The sequence below is a fragment of the Ctenopharyngodon idella genome, chromosome 5, assembly GCF_019924925.1.
Source record: "Ctenopharyngodon idella isolate HZGC_01 chromosome 5, HZGC01, whole genome shotgun sequence".
Lineage (NCBI taxonomy): Eukaryota > Metazoa > Chordata > Actinopteri > Cypriniformes > Xenocyprididae > Ctenopharyngodon > Ctenopharyngodon idella.
In genome coordinates this window covers 17,340,730-17,363,516 of record NC_067224.1, presented here as the reverse complement: position 1 = coordinate 17,363,516, position 22,787 = coordinate 17,340,730, and the positions used below count along the sequence as shown (strand labels likewise).

Below are 22,787 nucleotides of genomic sequence, written 5' to 3'. Positions count from 1 at the left end.
AATCAAGCAAGTTTGCAGTTAAACCAAACCAAAGAAAGAAACCAGCCATTGCAATTACACACATTTCAGTGGCAAAAGCATGTACGCACACAGAACCGCATGTACTCACAATTGTTAGCCAATTAATAAGTTATTTACAACCCAATTAGTACATATTTTACGAGATGGCTAATTCGTACGAATTTGTACGATCTCACTCGTACAAATTAGAAAATTTTTTTGCTAAAACGTACATATCTTACGAGTTGTTAAATTCGTATGAATTCGTACAAATGACCTACCCCTAACCCCGCCCCTAAACATATCCATCACTGGGGTTCAGACAAATCGTATGAATTCGTACGAGTGAGGTTGTACGAATTAGCCACCTCGTAAAATACGTACGAATTGGTTGTGAGATAGCATTGGTTATTTATTAATCATTGAATGTAGCAAGAAAAGTTGATTAATTAAAATACAAAGTTCTGTCATGAAACTCTAGATGTTGCAAGCTGACAAATCCTTAACTCAATCTGCTTGCAATCACATCATTGTCTATAGGGCACAGCGGATTGGTTTCTGCTGTATCAGTAGCCAATGAGCTTGCTGCCCAACTCTCTAATACTTGGTCAGCGTCTGCTGTAGCAGTTTGCAGCACGCTTTCAGAAACCTTCCACCTTCCCCAACTCCACCTTTATGGATCTACAAGTAATTTGTGTATGCTATTGTACAGCAGCAGCATTTCTTACTTTCTCACAGCAGCGTGTCGTGTATGTGTTGACAGTACCAAGTCCCATACTTGCTATACAGCTTGCCATACTTGCTATACAAGTCTGAAGTCTTTATCACTGGAGTCTGAGTCAAGTCTGGAGTCTTTTGTCACGAGTCCGAGTCGAGTCTCGAGTCATTAAAAAAATAATAATAATAATCAAATCCTATTTTTTATCCTAGTTGTATTATATATACAAAATAATATGATCTTTCTATCATCTGTTTTATTTGAAATTAAGGTTCTATGATGTATGGGATAATGTACATCCAGCTTGTTACTTTATAATCCATTACAATGTACAAAACAATTGTCCTGGCGAGTAGTCATTTTCAATACAGTCGCTAAGTGGACACAAGTGAGTGATAAGTTTTGTTTTACAGCAGTTTGTTATGCAGCTTCGTTGTTATTGACGATAGTCATTATCAGAAAATACAAAACCTCGGAATGTTTAAGAGTGTCAATTGAAAACTGTACACATGCTGATTGCGATACGTTAAAATATGAGCTTTAAGTAATAAATTGATTAACATCTCTTTCTATCTCTCTCTTATGGACACACTTTAAGAGAAAACGCAATACACGGACATACGTAATCAAATTCTATGACAAGAGTCCGATCTACCATGACACGTAAGGAAATATATGTGACGCAGATATTATAAAACCATTTAAACACAACACAAATTCTTTATTTATTATATCAATAGTTAAGGGTAAAAGACTTGAGTCATTTTTAAAATATTCACGAGTCTTTTGTGTCGAGTCGAGTCAAGTCTGAAGTCTATTAAAATGCGACTCGAGTGCCCATCTCTGCCATGACCAAGCCAAACACTCTGAGAGTTGTCATGACAGAAATATATTGGTAACCTTTACTAGTGGTGCTAGTACAAATTGCATTTAATTGTTAGATGCATACCAGATTTTTTAAAAGTATTTTCGCCTATTAGGTATTTGTAATACTATCATCTTTTAGTAGTACTAGTTATTTGTAGTGAAAAATATACAGGATTTGTTTTTTAATGGGAAAAAAATGAATAAATAAAACAGAGCTTCTGAAACCACCCCCTCTTTTTCACTGCTGCACACACAACAAAGAAAGAATCTGGAACGTTGATTAGTAGCCTCTAATTATCCAGAGGCATCACAATCCACATGAGACTTGAAGGAGTGTACCTCGTTTCTCGTTTCTTCAGTCATTCCCCCCCCCCCCCCCCCCCCCCCCCCTTTTTTTTTTTTTTTTTTTTTTTTTTTTCCTTTTGGTTATGTAAATTTTATTCTTCACTTTCAAAAAAAAAAAAAAAAAAAAAAAGTGGCCCCAGCCTCCCCTAACTACCTCTTTTAATTGGAAGCCGGTCTATGAATATTTTCAATGTAGCATGAAATAGACTACAAAGTCTGTAATTTTTCAATTCTGTCTTTCTTAGTTGTTCAGACAGCACTTTAATTAAGGCCATCAAAAGATGGAATAATGAACAAACAAGCTGCTGGATGATTTTGTCTTTTTTTATATCTTATTAGCGGTACCATGTAATACTTACCTTGCTTCTTCAATTAACTCACAATTCAAACAACACATTTGGCTTATGTAGTACTATTTTCTGTGTACATAATTGCATTGTTGTATTTTGCACAACCAAGGCTTAAAGAGAGATAACGGTTCTGGTAGTTTGCATAAGCAAGAGAACACGTTTCATCCATGAGTTCATGGTGTGCGAACGGCTGCTTTGTGTGACCTTGATTTAAAGGCCACAACCAGAATGCATTGTAAAACCAACAAGATAAAACTTGTAATGGCTTCCCTACTGAAGATGAACAACTGCAATTGTTCCCATCCTGGTTATTGAATGGTCTTTGAGGCGAGCAGCTCGTCAGGCCCGCTGTCAGGATTTAACAGGCCAGATTCTTTACAGCATTCACTTTTCTTGCTCTGTTTTCTTCTTGTTCTTCTTCTTCGTCTTTATAAAAAAAACTGATTAAGTTTGAGTCACTGTGAAAAAAAAAAAAAAAAAAAAAAAAAAATATATATATATATATGATTAATTAAATTAGTAGGTAATAATATATTAAAACACCTAAATAACATCTTACGTCTAAATTAAAAATCACCAAACAAAAACAGCACGACACTTCCACTGTTCTTCAGGAAGTTTCTGCAATATATAAAAATACTAAATTATTTTCTTAAAATGACTTTTTAAATGACACCCTTGATATCAATTTTACATCTGCATTTATACATTTTAATGAAACATAAAAAGGTTGCGAAATAGGAATTTAATAAAAGAAGGCCAATAATTGTGGCCTATGTCTATCGGAGGGAAAAAAGGCATTTATTTCATAATGAATTCCCCACCCACACACACACAAAACTTCTCCGGTTACTCAAGTAACCTCTGTTCCCTGAGAGGTGGGAACGAGACACTGCGTAAAACGCTGCGGGAAATCCCTTTCCTTCCAAATTCAGTTACCTCAGAATCACGTCTGAACGCGAAAACTGAGTGAGCGGCGAGCACAGCGTCTTACGCTGTGTCTCGTTCTCGCCTCTCAGGGAACAGAGGTTACGAGAGTAATCGGAGACGTTCCCTTTCGAGAGCGGTCACTTCAACACTGCGTAAAACGCTGTAGGAACCAAATTAAATCCCGCCGTGAGAGCTGCGAGGTAGCAGAACCAAAATAAGTTGCACTAATCGCAGAAGGTAACAGGCCACAGATGGGCGGTGCCACTAGACGCTCAGTATGATAGGCGAAGCCAGGCCAATGAGAGACGAGCTAAAGCCTATCCAAATTTGCATATGAGACAGAGAGAAAAGCAGGCTGCACTGACAAGGGCAGAACTAACACAAGAATATGTGAAAATAAAAATATAAAATCACGAGCGAACACAGCGTCAACAGCAGAGCGGTAACCAACTGTGCAGCATAATGATCACTTGTTAATACGTTTTTTGAAAACTAAACAAATGAGGAGAGAAGTGTAGACTGCACTGATAAGGGCAGAACTAACACAATGCAAAAACACAATGCATAAGCTCCACAGCGTCAACAGCAAAGCAGTACTCGACTGTGCAGCATAATAACACTTGAATAAGTGAAAATTAACTCACCGAAAGCACTTGAGAGGCAACAGATGGCACATCCAGTTTGTAAAATCTGGCAAAGGTGTTCGGAGAAGACCAGCCAGCAGCAAAGCATAAATCTTGAATGGACATACCTTTAGACCAAGCCTAAGAAGATACAATGGCTCTCGTAGAATGAGCCCTGATGCGGAAGGGGCAGTCCTGGCCCATGCTAGCATAAGCCAGTGCAATAGCATCCACTATCCAGTGGGAAAGCCTCTGTTTAGCAACAGCCCGTCCTTTAAAACAGCCTTCATAGCACATAAAGAGCTGGTTCGACTGTTGGAAAGTGGCCGAGCAATTAACATACATTCTGAGCGCCCTGACCGGGCAAACAGCACTGAGAGCGTCAGCGTCCTGTGAGGTTGACGGTTCAGCAGATAAGGCAGACAGAGAAACAACCTGGGCTTTAAAGGGCATAGACAGCGATTTTGGCACGTAGCCCTGTCTCGGCCGGAGTGACATTACAGTCGACAACACATGACAACACAGACAATCCCTGTTCGCTGAGAACGTGTGTAAATCCCCGACGCGTTTAGCAGAAGCAAGGGCAAGAAGAAGAGAGATTTATAGAGAAAGCTCTTTAACTGCAAAAGTTTCCAATGGTTCGAACGGAGGTTGGGTCGATATAAAAAAAAATGATCGCAGCACCATTTCTCAAACACTCCCCATTTTAACACGTAAAGGTGCCTGGTGGCTGGCGCGCGGGACTCTGTGAGTGTGGCGAGGACGAGCGAAAGCAAATCGCTTAACCCCTCTAATGACCCTGAAGCATCCACACGTGAAGTTTCCACAGATCAGGACTGGGGTGCCAAATCACGCCGTTCGCTTGCGACAACAGGTCCCTTCTGAGAGGAATTCACCATGGAGCGGCTGTCAGCATCTCCCTGAGATCCGGAAACCACGGCTGGTTCGGCCAGTTCGGAGCGACAAGGATCGCAGATGCTCTCTCCTCCCTGATTTTGCATAACACCAGGGGCAAAATCTTCACAGGAGGGAATGCATAAAGTTTGGCTCTCGGCCAGTTCGATGTCAGAGCATCCCCTGGCAGCGGGGAGTGGGACAGAGAGAAGAACAGCGGGCAATGCACGTTCTCGCTCCACTTCCACCCTCCCGAACTGGGCCCATATTTTTCTCACCACGCCGGGGTGAAGTCTCCACCCTCCCTGAGGAATCTCGGTCCTCGAAAACAAATCCGCTCCGCGGTTTAGGAGACCGGGGATGTACGTTGCTCTGATGGAAAGAAGGTGTCAATCCGCCCACAAGAGGAGGCGTGCAGCCTGTTGGAAAAGGGCTCTGGATCTTATGCAGCCCTGGCGATTTATGTACGAGACCACAGACCTGTTGTCAGTGTGAATCAGAACATGCTGCTGCTCCAGCTGAGGCAGGAAAGCTTCGAGGGCTAGAGAGACCGTGCACAGTTCAAAGTGGTTTATGTGCCACTCCCACTGTGACTCCGACCAGAGACCTGAAGCCGGTGAGCCCACACAGACCGCGCCCCATCCCGAGGTGGACGCGTCCGTCGTGACAACGGTGCGCCTTGTCACTAGACCCAGGGGCACGCCCCGTCTGTACATGTCCAGGTTGCGCCACGGTTTCAGAGCGCTGATGCAGCTGTGATTGACCGGAACACGCAAATGGCCTGATGTCCACGTCCTCCACAGGAATTGAGACTTGAGCCAAAACTGTAACAGGCGCATATGCAGGAGACCCAGATGGCATACCGAGGAAGCTGACGCCATCAAACCCAGAAGCCTCTGGAATTCCCTCAGTGGCACAGACCTGTCCGGTTTGAAACGGCACAGGGTAGAAATAATGGTGTCCGCACGTTGTTGAGAAAGACTGGCCCTCATAGTTAGAGTCAAAGCAAACTCCCAGAGGTTATTGACTGACATGGGGTGAACATACTTTTCTGCATATTCACTTGTAGCCCCAGGCTTCCCAGATGACGCATCAATGCGTTTGTATGACTGATCAGCACATCTCGTGAATGGGCTAAAATCAACCAATCGTCCAGGTAGTTTAAGATACGCATAACACTCTCTCTGAGAGGGATAATGCTGCATCCACGCATTTTATGAAAGTGCAGGGGGCCAACGCCAGGCCAAACGGAAGAACACACGAATTTGGGCCAGGGCGAATTTGGGCCAGGATCTGCTTCAACGTTGTCATCCTGAATGCGCGCTTGTGAAGGGCTCAGTTTATAGGTCTCAGATTGAAAATAGGACGGAGACCCCCTTCTCTCTTGGGCTGTAAAACCCGCTTTCCAGCTCGTTCGGAGGGACGTGTGACCTCAACTGGGTCTGGAAAGAGCGATGGGGCATCACGTGGCTCATAGCTTTCGCACGCTTTTGCGCCTCAGCGAAACGCTAAACTACCGACTCCACGGCATCACCAAAGAGGCCGGAGGGAGTAATAGGAGCATTGAGCAGGGTCTTACGATTCCGTGTCCTTCAGGTCAGCTAAGGTTAACTAAAGGTGCCTGTGGAGGACTACTATAAAGCACATAGCACGACCAATGGCTTGGGCGGAGCGCTTAGTTGCCATGAGGGCAAAGTCCGTCGCCACACGCAGGTCTCTCACCACATCCGCGTCGACGCTACCATCATCCAGGGACTGCAGGAGCTTTGCCTGGAAAACTTGAAGCACAGCCATGGAGTGCAGTGCTGATGCCGCTTCTCCCGCATAGGCATAAGCCTTATCTGCAAGATGGGCAGTGAACCTACATGGCTTGGAAGGCAGGCCGAGCTCCGCTCCTAGGGAGGTAGCAGAAGGGCACAGGTGTGCAGCGACGGTCTCCTCGGCGGGGGGCATGCGCACATAGCCGTGGGCCTCCACCCCGTCTACGTGGGAGAAGAAAGCGTGGGTGGATGCGTGGACGTGCACCGACTGGGGTGCAGACCACGATTTAACCACATGGTCATGGACGTCGGAAATACCAGGAGTCCAGCTTACTCCTGGCTGGTTCGTATGGAGCGCTTCATGAGAGGTCTAGCTCTCTAACTGCTTTTTCCAGCACCCTCATGAGCTCCTCTTGGAGGTCTAATGGTCCTTCGATGACCGGGTGGTCGGGCTCGGATGCAGCCCAATCCTTCTCCGAAGCTGAGATGGACATAGAGTTGTCCTCTCTGGACGTGCTGAAAGAGACGAAGTCGGCGACGACGGGAGGAGGACGGAAGGCGTCCCCCGCGAAAACAATTGGAGAACGGGGAGACAGTTGAGGACGGTGGTCCCAGACATCTTTGTCGTTGTCGACGTAGGGGAGACAGTTGAGGACGGCGGTCCCAGACACCTTCGTCGTTGTCGACATAGTCTCTGTAAGCAGGGCCCACCAGCGGCTCACCGGCAGAACTGCCGCAATGCGTGCTGCCGGATTCCAGAAAGGCTGCCTCGGCATGGGCCAGGCCCAGGCAGGCCACGCAGTGAGGGTGGGAATCCGGCGGGTCGACGGGGCCCGCGCAGATGCCGCAAAAAGTAGCCATCGGATGCAAAGAGGGAGTCAATCTTCAGGTGCAACTTCTACGATGGTCGTGAAGTAAGAGATTCTGAGGTAATTGCCGCTCTCTTCGCCTTTTTTACTGCCAGGTAACCCCGCCAGTATTTGCATGCGATTGCATATTATGCTGCCAGTTTTTCTAACTGGCGTTAGCCTATAATATTCAAGAATTTGGAAGGAAAGGGATTTCCCACAGCATTTTACACAGTGTTGAAGTGACCGCTGTCAAAAGAGAACTAAATTCCAAAAACTAAAAAAAAAAAAAAAAAAAAAAAATGCTTATTGAGACAGCAAGAAAGAAAGAACAAAAAAGTAAATAACTCAATGTTCTTTGTTAAACAAATGTTCTTGCTTGAACTTGTGTAAATATATTTTACTTGCACACAAACACTGAGATTTCAGTAAATACCAAATGCATCAATCATTGCACAGCGCATTACTGTTCTAGCAAAGAATCATCATAAAAATCCTGCCCTATTATATTGAAATGTGTTATTTGTATTTTAAGGCATATAAGAAATTTACTGCGGGTAATGGATATCATTATTCTCAATTCTCATTCGAAGTAATGTTCCTGTGGATTTTTCAAAGTCAAAAGGAAATGAGTGACTTTTTTTGGATGAAAGGGCTGGCTCATCTCTGTAATCACCGTCTGGTGTGACAGACTTTCTCAACAGGGTAGCCAGGAAGAGCCAGGGACATTCAACCACATCCACACCTACCGATCCCCTTCCTTATGGATCATTACTTGCACGCACTGCAACAATTTAACATGTTTCCCAATTAGTTTCCAATAATGTGCCTGCACTGCATACCCTGTGCCTACATTGTCTATGCAATGCTTTTAATCTGGAAGATTGAGTTCATATGCTGGTGGAACTAATAATAAGCAAGAAGAAAAAGTAGCCTTTACTAGGACAGAGCTTTGATCTACAAGTGTATGTCTGCTTGTTTGCTGGCATCCCTTGTGTTCATTTTACTCTTAACCTGCTGCCCACAGGAATCATCATCAGCACTGTGCTGAGATGATTGATGATGTGGAGCCAACAGCTGTCACCATTATCTCTTGCAGGGACATATGCAGAGACATTTAACCTGCAGAGATGTGTTTAAAAAACATGTTCTAATACACAAAGTGAAAATATGTCTCCATATTTGTCTCATAAACCATATCTTATCCATGCATGTAAGTTTATATACAACCTGTCTCTACTTATACCTACAGTACGCTACCATTCAAAAGTCTGCGGTCAATAAGATGTTCTTAAAAAATGCTATTTTTTTAAACTCTCTATTCATCAGTGAATCCTGATAAAAAATAAATAAATAAATAAATAAAAATACACAAAAATATTAAGCAGCACAATTGTTTTCAACATGGATAATAAGAAATGTTTATTGAGCATCAAATCAGCTTATTGGAATGATTTCTGAAGGATCATGTAATGCAGAAGACTGGAGTAATGATGCTGAAAATTCAGCTTTGCCATCACTGGAATAAATTGCATTTTAAAATATATTAAAAGAGAAAGTTACTTTTAAATTGTAATAATATTTCACAATATTACAATTTTTAGTCTATTTTTGATCAAATAAATGCAAAAATGTTGAAATTAACATTAACAAAGATTAATAAATGCTGTAGAAGTGCAGTTCATTATTAGTTCATGTTAACTAATGTAAGTTAACCAATGTTAACTAATGAATCTTAATGTAAAATGTTACCTGTGTAATCAACGAACCAATGAGTAACCATGACAGCCAATGTCCGAAACCATAGTGGACGTTATCGAGTGCACTCATTCAATCCCACAATGCACCACAATAACAAGTGTTATGCAGCGGCTAGAGAATACCCATAATGCACTGCAGAAGATGGCACCCACAGCTGAATCATCCATCCATCCATCCAATCAATTTTCCAAACTCCTGGTCCAATGTGGCAACAGCATCATAAAGGTATAAATTCCTTTTAAATTGATTGTTTCCATGACAGAGTTCAAGATAAAAATATTTATGGAGCTGCCAGATTGATTAGTTGAATGATTCAATGATTATTAAACAGTAAGCTCAAACTACGCAAAAGCAGAAGCCCTTCCAGCATACTCAGTGTCTGAATTCACTCACTCGTTTTCAATCACTCCTTCAAGTGGACTAAATTAGAGGACTAACGTAGGGAATAGTGAATGAAGGTATAGGGGGCGATTTCAGTCACACATTCCATGACAACAGAAAGAAAACACAGGAAATAATGTTTGAGACAAACTCAAAGTCCATGAAAATGAAACAGAAAACATGACTGGTTGTGACATGGATAGTTGTTTTAAATAATTTATATTATTTTGAATTTTGTAAAAATTTAAACAATGTTAACTTAAAGGGCAATTTCTTTCTGACCTGGGCTGCGTTTCCAGATAACAATGGATCTTAGCACTTAAGAGCATTTTCTACGACCGATTTTACAAACGTTCATGTTTAATTCATGTGCATTTTACAAAAATGCACTTAACACAATTGCACGTAACCTGAGTGAGTCACTGTCTGTTTGTCCAGTGCTGAAACGTCACCTTATAGAATGGCTCGTAATTGTAGCACACGCTTGTATTTTGAAATGTTTAGCTTAATTATCACTTGCTACGAGGCCAAAAATCTATGAGCACATAGGCTTTACCTATACAGGTAGAGACACCAAAAAAAATTAAAATAAATAAATAATAATAATAAAAATAAGACATTTTTCAAAAAGTCATATGTATACTGAAAAAGAGGAAATTATATTTTAGAGGAAAAAAAACAAAAAATCTGGAAGGATATTGCTACAAAACTAACTGCAACCAGGGGCATTAAAAGATCGGGAAGGAGGTCAGGAAGAAGTGGCAGGACTTTACAAGCCTCAAGGGCGCCTGAATCCAAGTCAGGTCCGTTATGTTCACAGGAGCAATCAGCTTCACCTCCCATTGGCAGACACCTACCATCTCAGTCCTCCCAACAGCCCATCCATGCCACAGCCTCCATCTTCACTTGTTCAGACTATAGCCAGAACACCTCAGTGGTTTGAGAATGTCTGAGGTTGTAGTCAGGACTTAGTGTTGCTGGAGAGGGAGAAACTAGATGTCCTAAAAGACCTCAGACAATGTCTTTAAGAGGCCAGCGAGAGGGACAGCAACTTTCAGCAGCAGATCATTGACCTCAAGAAGGCTGAGGAGATTGGCACTGGAGGAGATGAGGTTTGCAAGGCCCTCCATTTTTGCCAGATGATTCAGGTAATATTGTTTAATATTGTTTGATCATGATTCATGACTAATTATGTTTTAATAATCTCGTGCAACATGAAATATTCTTTTCCATATGTAGTTAGAAATAAGCATACAAACCCTATGAATGTCCATATACAGCAGTGTACTTTTTCATTCCTTTATTTGTGTTCAGTCATGTAATTTTTATTTTATTTCTTTATTCATTATTATTTTTTTATTGAATTATGTTAAATGAATTTAAGCAAACAAAAAACAAGTACAAAAAAAATAATAATGAAGAAATATACATAAAAACATTAAAGTCACATTGGACAGGATTAAATTTTAGGTGCAATTTGATGGTTGTCCTGCAGGTGACCTCATAACTTACAATGCACTTAGGGATTTATGATTACTTCAGAGCACTCAAGTACTTATTGAAAATCTTCGTAGAACTATAAGTTACGATGGTTTTGGGAAAAGGCTTGTAAATCTGAGATGGTTTGTGCGATCATTTTTACGATTTACTTAGGCTAACGATGCTTTTAGGAAACGCAGCCTTGATCCGTAATAAATCCTTTAAAAAAAAAAAAAAAAAAAAAAAAAGTAGTCAGGCTGATTCATTAAATGATAGTTTCAATTTCAAAATTAGTTTATTTAGCTGTTACAGCACAACACATTTTTAGTAAAAAATGTTTTACTATGCATTTTATGAAATGGTTGAGTTCGTCTAAATTTCAAATCTATCGTGTCCTCCTGAATTTCATACACATACGTACTATTTAAAAATCACTCTGAATTTGCATCATATAGTTAAATTGTTAGACTCAGCTTAGAAACAACAGTCATCCTGTGACATATTAACATACATTCTCAGAGCTACATGTGGAGGCTTTTGAATAAGAACAAATAACAGTTTTGTGCCACGGTGAGCTGTTACTCCTCCTACAGTATGTAAGGGCATATTTTGAATGCACAGAGAAAAAAAAAACCCCGAAGGCACTGACCGTTCTAAGACAAGCACGGCTGAATTTGGGCAACTAAACCTGACTGCTGTAGGCTTCCATTAACTGTGTAGGTGAGCGTATTATTTATCTTGTAAAATGGCATGCACCTTGAGAGACAGAACAAAATCACATTAGGGGACAAAATCTACCTCTGTGGCATGAAGCATCAACAAACCCTGTCTGTAAAGAAGCCTGATGGAGAAATACGTGTTCAGTGAGATTCCTCACACTTGTTGAGATTGTCATAACAGTCATTCATAGCAAACTACATTCGTTTTTTTTTTTTTTTTTGCCAGCCAGCAGCACAGATCAGATTTTACATTGCATTTGTAGAGGTAAGTGATGTTATCAGTCACTGTCTGGTTTAGGGCTGTCCATCCTACTCTGAAAGCAAACCATGGTGCATTAAGAATGCCACAGGGAGCAACATCAGCAGTTCCGGTCAATAAAAAACAAATCCAGCACTTTCCTCGCGGCAAGTCTCTCTGCAATTGAACACCCTATGAAACAGTAACGGATTGTTTTGTTAAATACGCTGCCTAATTAAACATTTACATGTAATACGTCTAAAGTCAATCAATCACTGAAAGTTGCGTTAAAAACAATGTTGCTATGGAAGTGCTGCAGAGCGCCAGGCTGTGCATATACACAGTACATACTGACACAATTAATGCGGAATAATTTAAGAATTAGTTCGCCCAAAAATGAAATTTCTGTCATGATTACTCACCCTCATGTCGTTCCACACCCGTAAGACCTTAGTTCATCTTCGGAGCACAAATTAAGATATTCTGATAAAATCCGAGAGGTTCTTTTTTTTTTATTCTCCATGGAAAGCAGCGAAATTTCCACATTCAATGTCCAGAAAAGTAAAAATATTGTTAAAACAGTCAACGTGACTACAGTGGTTCAATCTTAATGTTATGAAGCTACGAGAATACATTTTTGTACTGCACATATTTGACATAATCCTGGAATATTTAATAAGTCCATCTACCAGCTCTTTAGTCCACAAGTCAAAATCATATTGAAGTGTGTCGTGCTGCTAAATAATAATTCTGAGTATATGTGACAGACAATAATTAGAATTCTGAGCTTGATTCAAATGTGATGCAAATTTGATTTCTTAATTGAATTTGTTATTTCTGGCATATTTCACTGTCATAATAATTCATAATATTTGGGTGAAAAACAATTTATTTTGTTTACAAGCACACAATATTACCAATATAAATAAAATCTCTTATAATGAAGATAAATTTGTCCATTGTTTGGAAATTTGTAAAGTGTGAAATCTCTTAATTCATCTAATTAGAGACGTTTTACTGTCAGCTATTGTCAGCAGAGAAAACCGATTTCCTTGTGTGTAATGGAATTAGCTGAAGAAGTCCTCTAACAAAAGCAAAGTAAGAAGAGAGGCAGAAAAGATTGGGGAGAAAGGGAAACGTTTTAATGCTAGTAAGTACTGAATACAGCCTTTTATTTATTTACTTACCTATTTGAGAACTCCAAGTAACTATAAAAGTTATGCATATTCCTCTAAGAGCAACCAAGCAATGTATATATAATTTGCAAACATGACATAATATATTTAAAGAAAACTCTCTCAATGAAACACACTAAACAAACATGTGTTCCATATAATATATATATATATACATAGACAAACATCTTGGATGACACGGGGTGAGTAAATTATCAGGAAATTTTCATTCTGAAGTGAACCGTAATTCTTTAAAGAAACATTGCCTGATGGCATTATAAAGTCTTTTCTTCAGCAAAGGGGATGTTTTAAAAAGAAAAATTAAACACAAACAAGCCAACAAACAAACAAATACATTTTAATATAAAGCACAAAACAACAGCAAAAAGAAAATATGATATTAAAAGTGTGCAGATGATTTATTTCTGCATTAAGCAGAGTGTCTTGGTTTGATGTGACAAGAAGTCAGATGTTTTTTATCTATTTTTTCCATAAAAAACAATCTGCAGGTTTTCTGGACGGCTCCACATATGAAGAATGTTAAGTCTCTCTTACTCTCTCTTTGAAGAGAGAACAAAGAATTGTACTATGTTCTGACCTAAAGGTTAAACATGCACACTTCCCAGAATTTGGTTAACAGCTCATCTGGAGACAGCAGGAAAACACTTGCAGTGACACGTATATGCTTAAGACACATTGCAAAAAAAAAAAAAAAAAAAAAGGTATGTAACAGATAATGAACAGCCATCTTACCAAGGCTGCATTTAAGTCTATTTCTTTATGCCCTTCTTCGCTAACTTCCCTCCATCTTGTTCACTCGGATATACGTCATTGCTTATATTGCACGTCGTTTGTCACAATACCAAAATTATCGATACAATATACCTGACTAAAATATCTCGATACTACTGCTGAACCGATACCATGGCAAAAACCTAAAACAACAGCAAAAGTAACTGAATAATAGTATGAGTAATTTTATTTCATGATAACAATATCATGACAGTTATTTTTGTTATTCTATATTATCTTTATTAATAATAAAAACAAAGATGCAAGTAACAAAATAGGACAAATACAATAAAATAAACAGTGCTTTACATTTTTCACGTTCAGTATGTCTATTTAACAGTAGCATTCAAGAAATAATACAGAGATTGAATAAAGTAATCAAAATGTAAAAATAAAGCACTGCATATCACTGTATGAATTAAATATACATTTATTTCTAATTGAAGCTACTAATCAAGAGCAGGGAGTAATTTCACTTTTGTTGTTTGATTAACATTATACAGTAGATACAGACAGCAGCAGGTACAGTATATTAGGCTGCTGTCACTTTAAGACCTAATGCACAGATCCTACTGACACATATCTGATTTTCTCCCAACTGTTTACATTCACTTAAAGGGTTAGTTTCCCCAAAAAGAGTATTTGCATGTATTTTGTTATTACTGTGTGACTTTAACACAGCATTTCACAATTAACCATCAGGTCTACAATATGTATTAGTATTGCAGTTTTACTATAGTTAGAAGCTAGAAGGTCCAACCACACCCTAACCATATGATTACAAGCCAATGAACCACTTTTTGTGCTATATAGCACCATTTTTGTTTGAGGTTACCATTGTGCTGGAGAGTAGACCCTGTGCTTCAGTCCAGGAGAAGAAGACGCATTAATGTTATGCTGCATGTTTTTTTTTAGTTAAAGGCAGTAGCTGTGTAGTTGTTGATGCAGTGACAGTTATATTAGATGTTACATGTAATGTTGTTTGTTAATGGTTAACTACAGAATGTTTCACAATACTAATCCAGAAAATACCTGTAAAGTAACTTTTTTGTTGTTGTTTTTTTTTTCTTTTTTAATTACAATATGAATTATTGTACCTTAATTTTATTTTTGGTTTAGCAGACACTTCTGCCAGTTATTGACTGTTTCTTTCTTTCTTTCTTTCTTTCTTTCTTTCTTCTTTCTTTTTTACTATCTTTAACAATTATTTCATTAATGGTAAATGTTTGGCACCCTGTGCTGTCATGCTGTTACCTTTTTTTTTTTTTTTTTAAGTGTATTTTAATGTTGTTTTTAATCCTTTCCCCAACTAAACATAGAAACTAAGAGAGAGTTAGAGAACCTTTAAAGGACTATACAAGGTCTTACCACAGTAGTGGTGCTATATAGCACCTCAACCACCCCAAAGAACCGCTGAAGAACCTCTTTTTTTGTGTATGTACCTCCATCCATTAGATCAACAGAGGTGGAGTTGGACTAGATCAAGCTCCATGATGTCCAGAGAGGTGGAGTTGGATGACATTTGGCTCTGCAGTGAGCATCACTTGAGTTTGGCACAGTCAGTGTGCCCTGCAGGGAGTGGAAGCACCACTCTGCTGTCAGACGTAGACACATTAAGAAATACAGCTCTTATTAACCCCTTAGAAGGTCTCTCTTGAATGGTATGTGTACCACGAGTGGTAGAGTGGAGTATCACTATTAGTAAGAGAGGAATCATACCATTTTTAAAAACAGAAAACTGTGATACCTTTCTAGTACATATACGAGTGCCCACTACTGGTGAAACCCTTCCAATGGGTTTAAATGGAACGCACTGAGCCCTTGATCACTTGTGGGTAAATTAAGTGCGATCACTGCAAGTTGTTGTGATGTCACAATCATGTTGCATTGTGGTCTATGGATCTGCCTGAAGTGTACATATGAGTAGACTCGCTCCCTCTGTCAAAATTGAGGGGTCGAGGGTCTGTCCAAATAAACTTCCCTCATCCATTTGACGAAGTTGAACATACTTTAGAATGGTGGCGGGAATTCCTCCGAAGGGAAGTGCTTAGGAAAGTTCATGAGTGTATGTTTAAAAGTTAAATGTGGGCCAAAAATGAATTTTCCATGAAATAGTCTATGCACTGATGCAGTTTAGCTATTTACTGCCTCCATTATGAGTGATCCGGACATGACGCATGGCTGAAGATCTTTAGGTGCTCTATCAAATAATGAGTAATGTGCTTTGAGAGCATAATGGTTTATGCCGAGTGTTTTTCCTTTTTAGTTTGGGGCAAATGGCTCCAGTCTGATAGATGGTATGACATCTCACAAGTATAAAAACAGAAAGATATTAATGGAACCTTACCTTTTAAACATTCCTGATCATATATTATGTTTGGTTTATCTGGATACATTTCTTTGTGTTGACTTTTTATTTTTGCCACTGTGACATTAAAGGCAATATATTATAAGCAAGACTGTGTATTTTAGAGGAATATTCCAGGTTCAATCAACAGTAACTTGAGGCTGAAAATTCAGCTGGCATCACAGGAATAAATTACATTTTGAAATATAATAAAATAGAATACAGTTGTTTTTAACAATAAAGTTTTACTGTGTTTTGACTGATTTATTGCAGCCTGCCTTAGTGAGCATAACAGGCTTTTTCAATAAACATTTAAAAAGTAATACTGATCCCAAAATTTGCAATTGTACAACTTCATTGCCATGAAAACATAACAGTGAAAAACCTAAAACAATCATAAAAATGGCAAGAACAATTTTGCAGCTTAAATAATTCACAGCCATGAAGTGGTAGAACACAAACTCACAAAGTGGGATAGGCGAACACTAAAGTGAGTTGCATGTAAACCATGCATTTTCTCAGTTGCAGCTTACTATTGAGCTCCAAACACAGGAACACAAACACAAAAACTGAGAAAAAGTGGAGATCTTCATTTAATGGTTTTCTATGGCTGAGCAAATGCAAGGGAGCGTCACATCACCAGGCACAATGCCGAGTGTCACTTGGAGTGGTATAAAACATGGACAGAAAAGACAGCCACCGAGCGCCAAAAACAAACAGCAGCCGCCATTTACAGTTCCTCCTGAGCCAAAACAATGGGCTTATGCTGCGTTCATGCCATTTCATAACCATAATTACAAGATAGCAACCTGTGACAGAGCCGTTCACATCCTCTGACACAGATTTATGCATTTCTATGTAAAAACTATCAATGCTGAAATGAATCTGCAGCAGCCAAGAGGTACAAGTAAGAGCTCTGTACTAATTGTAATGTTATGTGGTTTGACACATGAGGTAATTTAATGCCATCTCTCGTGACACTTTGCAGAATCTGCTCTGTGCGTTAATGTGTTTTTGGCTTTGGAGAGCGCTCTGAAAGGAGGGTCAGATCTCATGCTTTCAACTTGCTATTCCTTGCCTTTCCTCAATTGCCTATCTTACCTTTAATGTCTTAATTCACTACATTCAAATTAAACTTAACAGACACAAATGCTATAACATGCTGCACTCTTAAAAATTCTGTACCACATATATTGTCACAAGCGTGAATTTGAACTGAAATTGAAGACTGGCACCTTATCTTTTTTTACTTGTCATGGATGGCTAAACCACCTCTGAGAATTTGGTCTAAAAAAAAAAAAAAATAAAATAAAAAAAAAAAAAAGACATTCACAGTGTGAGCTCAACACAAAGACTAAAATAGATGGTATCTGAGATGCCACAAAATTACAGAGGTGGGATTTATCTATTTATGTGTTTGTAGACAGCTTTGAAGCAATCTGAAACAGCTGTCTTGAGACACAAGTAAACAAATGTTTTTGGACACCTGAATACAACAATAGAGAGGAACTCCCATTTATTTAAAAATCTGAGGTAGTCAATGACTGCTATTATGTGTGTTTAAAAAAAAAAAAAAAAAAAAAGCCCTTTATAAGGATGGAGGGTTTATTTTCTTTAGCAATATGCTAGAAAACAGTTTCATATCAATTTGGGCTACAATTTCATATTAAAGATGACGGATGCAATAATAATTGTAAAATTATACTGATGTCACATTGTCACATCATTTAAAATAGTTTTTGTACTAATTATAAAAGTTATCTGACCCCCTCTGCCTGTTAAAATAGTTTACATTAAATGAACATGGTCACCATTTCATGCATTTTGCGTTTCTCTCTTTGGTATTTGTAGTACAACTGAATATAATTATGCTTGTGACTGACAAAGCAACTGCCAAGCGTTTATTTGACTTCATACACACTCTTTTCCTTTATGTGGATGCATTTAAGTAGCTAATGGTGAATAAGTAAAATATATAACTTGTATTATGCTCCATTTTACTACTAATAACAACAGCAACCCAACGAAAACTTTAGCGGTAAAAAAAAAAAAAAAAAAAAAAAAAACAACAACAACAAACAAACCACACACTGTGCACACGAATAAATAAACATTTAATATCGTTCTTAGCAACCGGTCGATCAGATTCGCCAAAATAATACAAAAGCTCACTATTACAATATGCTCAGAAGTACAATAAATCTGGTGCACATGAATTACAATTACATTTTGCTTATGCATTTTCATAGTCTATGCACGTCTACAAATAATTTTAGAAGATTCTAAACTTTAAACTTCCATGAACCGGAAGTTACAAACGACTTTTCTCCAGTGTTGTGACGTATTTCCAAGTGAAACAGAATATTGAATAGAGGGCAGGGTTTTACTTTAGTGCTCCTCCTCTCCATCTCTCACTCATTGCAGACTAACGGTTAGAGGGGAGTGGTTTAAGCATTTTCAACCCAAGCCGTCAAACTGACGTCATCAGAGAAGGAACGCCATTCCAGACCGGAAGTAACTTTTCAGATTTTGATTAAAGATTACCACGACAAACAATTTTTTTTCTGTGTATTAACTTGCACGGATTAATTGTTCACCACAAGACTATGAATATATGCCCTAGCAAAGTAACTAGGGTAAATTTTGATTTCATGACGACTTTAAATAAACACTCACCAACTAGTCGTCCTCTTGTGCGACAGCTGCCATGTGCTCCCATGCAATGCAAGGCAAAGAAAATTTAAATAAAACAGCTGCATAAAGTGTAGATTGATACATTTATTACAGTTAATAAATGTTTGTAAACAATTTTGTGATGTTTTAAACTGAAAAAATAGCTATATGTGCTAAATTACTCACCTGTACGCTCTCCTCCAGGCGCTCTGGCTGTGAAGCATCACGTCGACTGCGGACTGTCACGTGACACGCTCACTGCGTATTTCTCGGAATATTTGAATATTTTTAGAATGCTTTGATATGACAAATTTTTTTTATATATATATATATATATATAAAAAAATTTACGCTGGGGAGGCAGACAGCAAATTTAGAACTTAGGTGCGAAAGGGTTAACTTCCTTATTCAAAGTTAGAACCATTTAAATAGAGAATAAGATTAATAGACTCAACTAGGGGGAAATAATAACAAGCATGTTCGCTATACCGAATGGTATCCCGATCCAGTCCCACACGAAAACACACAATGAGAGCAGCGTCAGGCCAGCTCACGCGATGGGAGAGCTCGAGAAACCCCTCCACATACCTCTCCAAAGGACGACCACTCTGCTTCATTCCTCACAGATGGTCCTCAGCCAGGATGGTGTTTTCAGCTGCATGATCCATATCTTTTAGGTCTGTCCTTCTGTCACGGGTCGCTGGTTGCAGCACAAAGGAAGATAATCAGGATCTTGATGCAGCAGCTTTCTTTATTTAAACAAACTCAAAACTCCATAAAATGCTTAGAACTGGGAACAGAACAACCAACTAAACAATGACAAGGACAGACAGAGAACTGAGAGAAACACAGGGTTTAAATACAAGAACAAACAGGGGAGCTAACAAGATAATTAATGAGACACAGCTGGGACAAATGAACTCAATGAGGGTAACCATGAGAACAAACAAGTGGTGGAAAACTGAACAAAAGAGAACATGTGACTTAAGAAAAACAACTCATACATGAACAGAACAGAAACAGATCAAAAACAAACTCAAAACAGGTAGGGGAGCGCGAGGCACAAACTAACACGGGGTTAGTTGTAACACACATGGTTTAAATACTTCCACACACGCTAGCATGAAGAAACTTAGCGTATTTACCAGTTGCCATATCGACAATATGTAGAGAAAACAATGTGCCAAAATCAAAAATCTTTGGAAGATATCATAAACATTTATTTAACAATAGCAAATGTAAATTTCTTACTTAAGCTAATTTTGCATCTATATTTTTTTGTTTTTATTTAAAATTAGACAAATCTGATATTATTTTAATCTCCAATCTGTTGTTTAGCAGTTTGGGTAGTTCTTTAATGCTTCACTTACTATCAGAAGACACTAACCAGGTTTAAATTCCAGTTGCGCAGATAGGGTTCGTTGTAACACTGCGTTACAATGTGCCCCGCTATTAGAACTATACTATTCTATACAGTTACGATACAACTGGCATAATCAACTTTTATGAATTTCTGTTGATAAACTATGGAAAAAAAGGTGAATAAAGACTGAGAGGAAGAACCTGAACATCCAGAAATGTTCAGCATTTGTAGGCTACTGTCTCGTCTATTTAACTCATTTTCTGTGAGAGCTGTGAGTGGAGGGAGAGGAGTGTTTTTGTTCAGCTCTGTGTTTTTCTGAATGTCTGGATAGCCTATGTTTTTTCATCTGTTTGGGTGTATTGTTTTGACCAGTGCTGTATAGCTGTGTTTTGCAGTGTTCATTGTCAAACTACAAAATTAAATTTGAATTTCTAAAAAAATGCTATTATTTGATATGAAAAAAAATAATAATTATTGTCTTTTATTGACAAAATATTTTAGTTTGTCATGTATATTGTTTTAATTAAGTCAGATAAAATTTTTAGCTGTCATATGGTCATGTTACAACGTGCCCCATCACATGTAACAATGTGCCCCACCTATGGGGCATGTTGTCACATTTCACTTCCCTTCTTTCGGGGTAAATAAAGAAAAACGTATACACTGTATTAATGAAACAAAATGAACCCTAAGGAGATTTACACAAACTGAGTAAGTCAAAAAGTGTTAGGTTGTGCCCCGCTCTCTCCTATAACCCTGACAACTGTATACATCTGAACAATAGTATCATATGCAATGATTTCTTTTTTTCACTCTTGATAGCTAGCTAGCTGTCTTTGCCTGACAGAACATGTTTTTTTGTTTGTTTGTTTGTTTGTTTGTTTTTTACATATCATGCTTAGACAAACAAACAATAACAATGTTGTAAACCAGCCTAAGTCCGGCCAGGCCTATATAAGCTGGTTTTGCAAACCAGACCAGCCTCAAAAGGCAAAAAAGACCAGCTAAGACCTGCAAACCAGCTTAGCCCACTCATTAGTAAATATGGTTATAGGAATTCCACTGTTGAACATGATTATTTACAACTTAACAGACTCTTGAGTTCAGAGCTTTTTTGGCTTGTAAATGTCTCTAAACAGATACACAGATTGACTAGAATGATCCTCCATGATTACTATTCTTTCTGCCAACAAAGCACTTGGATGCAACAAGCTCATAATCATGACTTCGGAAAGTGGGAAGTTGGAAATTTCAGCACGTGAAGGCAGCATTAAGTTCTGGAAGTGCTTTCAAGCAGTGTCGAGTGGTCTACTGAGTGAATAATACATCATTTTAAATGACACTCATTTCAAGACCAGTTATACAAGTTATTTTGTTCTTTCCAAATGTAATTGGAAAAACTGAAAATATGATCACTTTCTAAGAGAAATTAATATTCCTCCAACTAGCTTTAATTTTATGCAATATGAAAGACTGTAAAAAAGCGAAAAAATAAAAATAAAAAAATAAACCATAAAAAAACAGTTTCATTAGAAGTAAAGGGGACCACTTACAGCCCAATGGCAGCAATTATGTACATCCCCAGTGACAGGTGATTTCATGGAGCTGTAGTTAATCTTATTTGCAGTGGGGTGCAATTGAAAAAGCCAAAGTAAATCCTTTAATTGGCTCTGTTTGTTAGTCTAGTTTCAGTTAGGCAGAAAGCCTATGTTTGTATCGATATAAAAGCTTATCTCATCCACTGAGGAATGAAGAGCAATTACTGGAGGTGTGATGAGTCTGGCATTCAAGCGCTGGATACTCTAGATTCCCACAACCACGTGTTCAGTAATGAATGACTTCTGAAAACAAAGAAAATGTATAAACTGAAAGCATTTTTGAGTAATTACAGTGGTTGTGAGAAAGTTTAAAATAAGAAATAGTCACAAGGCTTCAAATACATTAAAAACTGTAATATTGTTAAATATATTCATTGTTAAATATATTAATGCTAAAATATTAATGGTCAAAATTACACAATTTGAAATAACGATTTCATGATCCCTCAGAAATCATTCTAATATGCTGATTTGGTGCTCAAGAAAAGTTTCTTATTAATATCATCAATGTTGAAAACAGTTGTGCTACTTAATATCTTTGTGGAAACCGTGATATAAGTCTTTTTTTATGATTTTTTGATGAATAGAAAGTTCAAAAGAACAGCATTTATTTTAAATATACATTTTTGTGACATTATAAATGTCTTTACTGTCTATACAATTTATGCATCAATGTAATTATATATATATATATATATATATATATATATATATATATATATATATATACTATTACATTTACTTAAATTACACACACATACATATTTTATATATATATATTTAGCGGTCGCCTTTAGCAACCTTAAAAACGCAACTACACAGACACATAAATCAGGTGAAAACAAACTATTTGCCTTTGTTTTGATATTCTTCAGTAATCACCATGCCCACAAATCAGGTGAGCGAAAACGTCAGACGTGGGCCGC

The 22,787-nt window shown here is 38.3% G+C and overlaps 1 protein-coding gene across 1 annotated transcript in view; it reads right to left on the bottom strand.

Annotated features, from left to right (window-relative positions):
• poc5 (POC5 centriolar protein homolog (Chlamydomonas)) overlaps positions 1 to 18,938 on the bottom strand; it is a 703,663-nt gene extending 684,725 nt beyond the window's left edge. Inside the window, exon 1 of the mRNA XM_051893452.1 lies at positions 18,934 to 18,938. Within this exon, the coding sequence (XP_051749412.1) occupies positions 18,934 to 18,936 (3 nt within the window). The 5' untranslated portion in view covers positions 18,937 to 18,938. The remainder of the gene's footprint in view (positions 1 to 18,933) is intronic.
• Between the last annotated feature and the right edge of the window lie 3,849 nt (positions 18,939 to 22,787).